The 3,788-nt window shown below is 49.8% G+C and overlaps 1 protein-coding gene across 4 annotated transcripts in view; it reads right to left on the bottom strand.

Annotated features, from left to right (window-relative positions):
- PECAM1 (platelet and endothelial cell adhesion molecule 1) overlaps positions 1-3,788 on the bottom strand; it is an 85,514-nt gene that overhangs the window by 16,839 nt on the left and 64,887 nt on the right. For 3 of the 4 annotated variants that reach the window (XM_006146787.3, XM_027771172.1, XM_014587176.2), the window contains exon 15: positions 3,183-3,239. The exons of the other annotated variant lie outside the window; for it this stretch is intronic. In XM_006146787.3, coding sequence (XP_006146849.1) covers positions 3,183-3,239 — 57 coding nt within the window. The remainder of the gene's footprint in view (positions 1-3,182; positions 3,240-3,788) is intronic. 4 annotated transcript variants of the gene reach the window in all.

Here is a 3,788-nt window from a genome sequence, read left to right as displayed (position 1 = left end):
ACAGAGCTCCCGTTAACCCTGTGATGACTTTGAGGACTCAGTGAGGGCTCTGAGCATTGCAGGCACAGGCAGGGTCAGTAAAGGTCAGCGACAGGGCCGACCTTGTAGCCTAGTGATTACAGGAGCTAAACGCCAAGACTCTGAGCAGTGGGAGGGTTGCGAGAAGGGGGTCATGGCGTGATGAGACTATCTCAAGGGTTCTATGTCTTATGGTTGCATGTGCTATTACGAATAAAATAAATAAACTTAAAAAAACAAATAGAATCGGCATGCAGGCTTCTCCCCTTCAGCAGCAGCTGAAAGGAAACACTCAGAAACAGGAAACCCCTTGGCTTCCAGGAAGGGAGCTTTCTAGGCGAAGCGGGGGCACCAGCTGCTGCAGTCCCTGAGGAACACAGCCCTTGTAAGATCTGGGCTTTATCCCTCAGCCCCTGGGCAGGTTGGAGAGCTGCCAGGTTAGAGACCAGACTGCAGAGGGACTGGAGCCCTAAATGGCCACCCCAACACTGACCATAGCCCTGATGGGACAGTGGGAACACCCTGGCTTGGAATCTGGAAATTGCTCTAGACTTATGCTGGGCAAGGCACTGAATTCTCCAGAGCTCAAGTTCCTCCTGTGTCTTTTTTTTTTTTTTTAAGAGAGATTTTTTTTGCTCTTGGGCATGTGTGCTCACTGGAGAGAATGAGAGGCAGCGAGAAATCACCGCCCGGAGGGGATGGCCACGTTGCAATCCCTTTCCTGCAGTCTCTTCTTGGGATTTTGGGCATGCATGCACACATGCCCGGTGTGAGTTTTAAGCCACCAGGTCTGGGACTCGAACCACAGTCGACTATGTGGGAATCCTGCAATGTAACCATTCAAAGATTCACTCTAAAGTAGGGATAACACACTGTCTCTTGGATAGTCAGTGCCATCACCCTTGATCCTAGCTAATTTAATCCTAACCCTCCTTTCTCACTTAATCCCATCCCCATTTAACAGCTAAAGAAACTGAGTCTCAGAGGAGTAAGACATCTTTGGTCAAAGTCACCCAGCTGCAGGTGGCACCACAAGGACAGAGGCTCAGGTGTCCCCTAGGAAAGCCAGGGCTCTTCCCCGCCTCAAATCCCTACAAGACTGTGTTATACAAGGCTGACGGTCCAAGCCTGAGGGAGTGGTCATGTTCTAACTGCCCAGGACCGAGTAATCTGGAACCAAACTGGTGACCCTGAGAGAACCCACTCACACAGCTAGCTGCCCTAAAGCAAATGTAGGAAATTAGAATATGCCATCTCTGAGGCTGGCAGGTGGCATGGTGGTTAAGGACACTGGACTCCCACATGGCCAACTGTGTTTTGAATCCTGGACCTGGCGGTTTTCTTTCTCGTTTTCCCTCTCTCACTCTGTGTGTCTCTCTCTGGTCAAATTGAATACTACTAATAAATAAAGTTGCATAAAGTAATTCTTTAAAAAGAAGGGACCAGCAGATGGCGTGGTGGTTAAGGTGCTGGACACTCCCACATGGCCGACCATGGTTCAGGTTCTGGACCTGATGGCCTACTTCCTCACTTTCCCTCTCTCTCTCTCTGGTCAAATGAAAATAAATGAGTGAATAAATAAAATTAAATAAATAATTAAAAAAAAAAAAGAATATGCCATCCCCAAATAGGCCACTTTGGCATAGGATTATTTTGAGCTGGAGGCAACTGAAAATCAACAGATGCAGAAAGAAGCCTTCACAGAGCTTCCTTATCTGACTGAAAGCAGAGACTTCTGACAGGCGAGGACGGCCATAAATCCCCCATCAGCGCAGTTTTACAATCATGAAGACAGAAAGCCGGCACCAGGATGGACCTGCACAAACAAATCTCACTCCACCTTCCCGTAGTTTACCACTCTTGGAAGCCTAAGCCCCTTTTCTTTTGTCTTGTCATTTCTCTACAAATTTATGGCTCTTTGTTAAAATGTTAAATAGACTCCACGTGTTAGATTCCTTTGGTTTCTCTCCTGTGAGGTATGTTACATGCGTTAATAAACTTGTTGTTTTCCCTCTTGGTAATCTATCCGATCTATTTGGAAGGGTCTCAGCCAGAGAGCATAGGAAAAAATGTTAAATTTTTCCCTTCCCATACAGACTTTTTCGAATCCGCATTAGGGTGGCTTTTGACCACTCTAAAAGGGTCTCCATGGGTAGGCTCAGGCGGCCTCAGACTCTGAGGCTTCCAGACAGAGGCGATGAGGAGCTGGTTTCCTGCGACAGGGACCCCTGAGGCCTCCAAATTTCACTAGCCCCCTTCCCTAAAACAAAAGGAGTCTTTAAAGAACTCATGAAATATGTGTAGTATGAAAAAACAATACATAGATTCCAATTTTTTTTTTTTTGCACCAAAATAAACTTATAATTTAATTTCATTTCCCAATGAACTTTCTGAGGTCCCCTGACACTTTTAGAATTTAAAAGTCACTGGGGCCAGCAGGTGGTGTCATGGCTAAAGGCGTTAGATTCCCACATGGCCAACCATGGTTCATGTCCCAAACCTGGAGGTTTGCTTTCTCCCTTTCCCTTTCATCCTCTCTCTGTCTCTCTCTGGTCAAATTAAACAATAATAATAAATGAAACTAAATACGTCTTTTAAAAAAAGAATTTAAAAGTTATCTTTGCAGATTACATATCACCGGAATTGTGTACGGTAAAAGTGAAATTGTTGGGAGCATCCCCAGGTGCATGCCTGCTTGGGCCCTGTGTTCTCAGGGGGAAGTGGTGGGTGATGGGAACTGAAATGGGGCCTGGGCAGAATCCAAAGGAAATGGGGGCAGATCTGTAAATCTGCCCTGGCTCCTAAGTCAGCTTATTCTCAGAAAGGTTTGAATTGCTTCAAAACCAAGTATTTGAGTTTGAGATCTTAGGGAGCCCAGGCTGGCAGGGCCCTGTGGGAGCAGGTGAGTCTCCCTAGCTGATACCTGAGAACCCACAAAGCAGCACTGCCTCTGTTGGGGTCACATTCGTTGACTAAATCACTAGGACACGATCCCGATCACGTGGCTACTTCTTAAACAGGCAGGAGAGAGGTCAACGCCTGGTGTGGGAGGGGACACCCTTTCTGGCCTTCTTTGTTTTCTCTTTCTCTGCCCACTCACAAGTCCCCATCAGCGATTCTAGGGGGCCGCCCCTGGGCTGGGGAAGCAGAGGTCCCTCACTCACCAGGGCAGGCCTTCCGGATCTCACTGTACACCGTCTCTGTCCCCTTCGTTCCCAGAGCTGGAAAAGGGACCAGGCGCAGGTCAATAGCAGCCTCTAGGCACCAGGTCAGCCCACTGCTGAAGCAGGCTGTCTGGGGCTCCCCAGGAAGGCTGTACCCCACCACCCCGCCCCACCAGGGCCCACACCCAGAAGCACCTGGAAGCTTTGCAGGTTCCCTATCTGAGAGGATCCTGAGCTTACCCGCACCACTTTTCATCTGATGTAGGAGGTCAGCAGGCCACTGTGGGGCCGGAACCCAGGCTCTGAGGGGCTACAGGTGTGGGGACCCCCAGAACGGGCCTGCAGCCTCCAGGGTGTGGCCTTGTGTTCAGTTGCTCTGCAGGGCCCCTCCCAGAAGGGTTGGCCTAACTGGATCCCGAGGCCTGGGTGGGAGCCTGGGCAGCATTAGTCCCTCTAAGGACTAGCTGGGACTGAGACCTGCTCACCGTCCTGGGGCGAGGCTGGCTGACTTCAGGCCTGCACCTGGGCTCACTGCAGGTCTGGCTGAACTGGGCTGGGCAGGGCCTGGCATTGGCAGGGGTGGGTGGGGTGGGGGTGTGGGGATGT

The sequence above is a fragment of the Tupaia chinensis genome, unplaced genomic scaffold, assembly GCF_000334495.1.
Source record: "Tupaia chinensis unplaced genomic scaffold, TupChi_1.0 Scaffold000187_1, whole genome shotgun sequence".
Lineage (NCBI taxonomy): Eukaryota > Metazoa > Chordata > Mammalia > Scandentia > Tupaiidae > Tupaia > Tupaia belangeri.
Note: the sequence above shows the minus strand (reverse complement) of the source record. Positions and strands in the feature narration are given on the sequence as shown.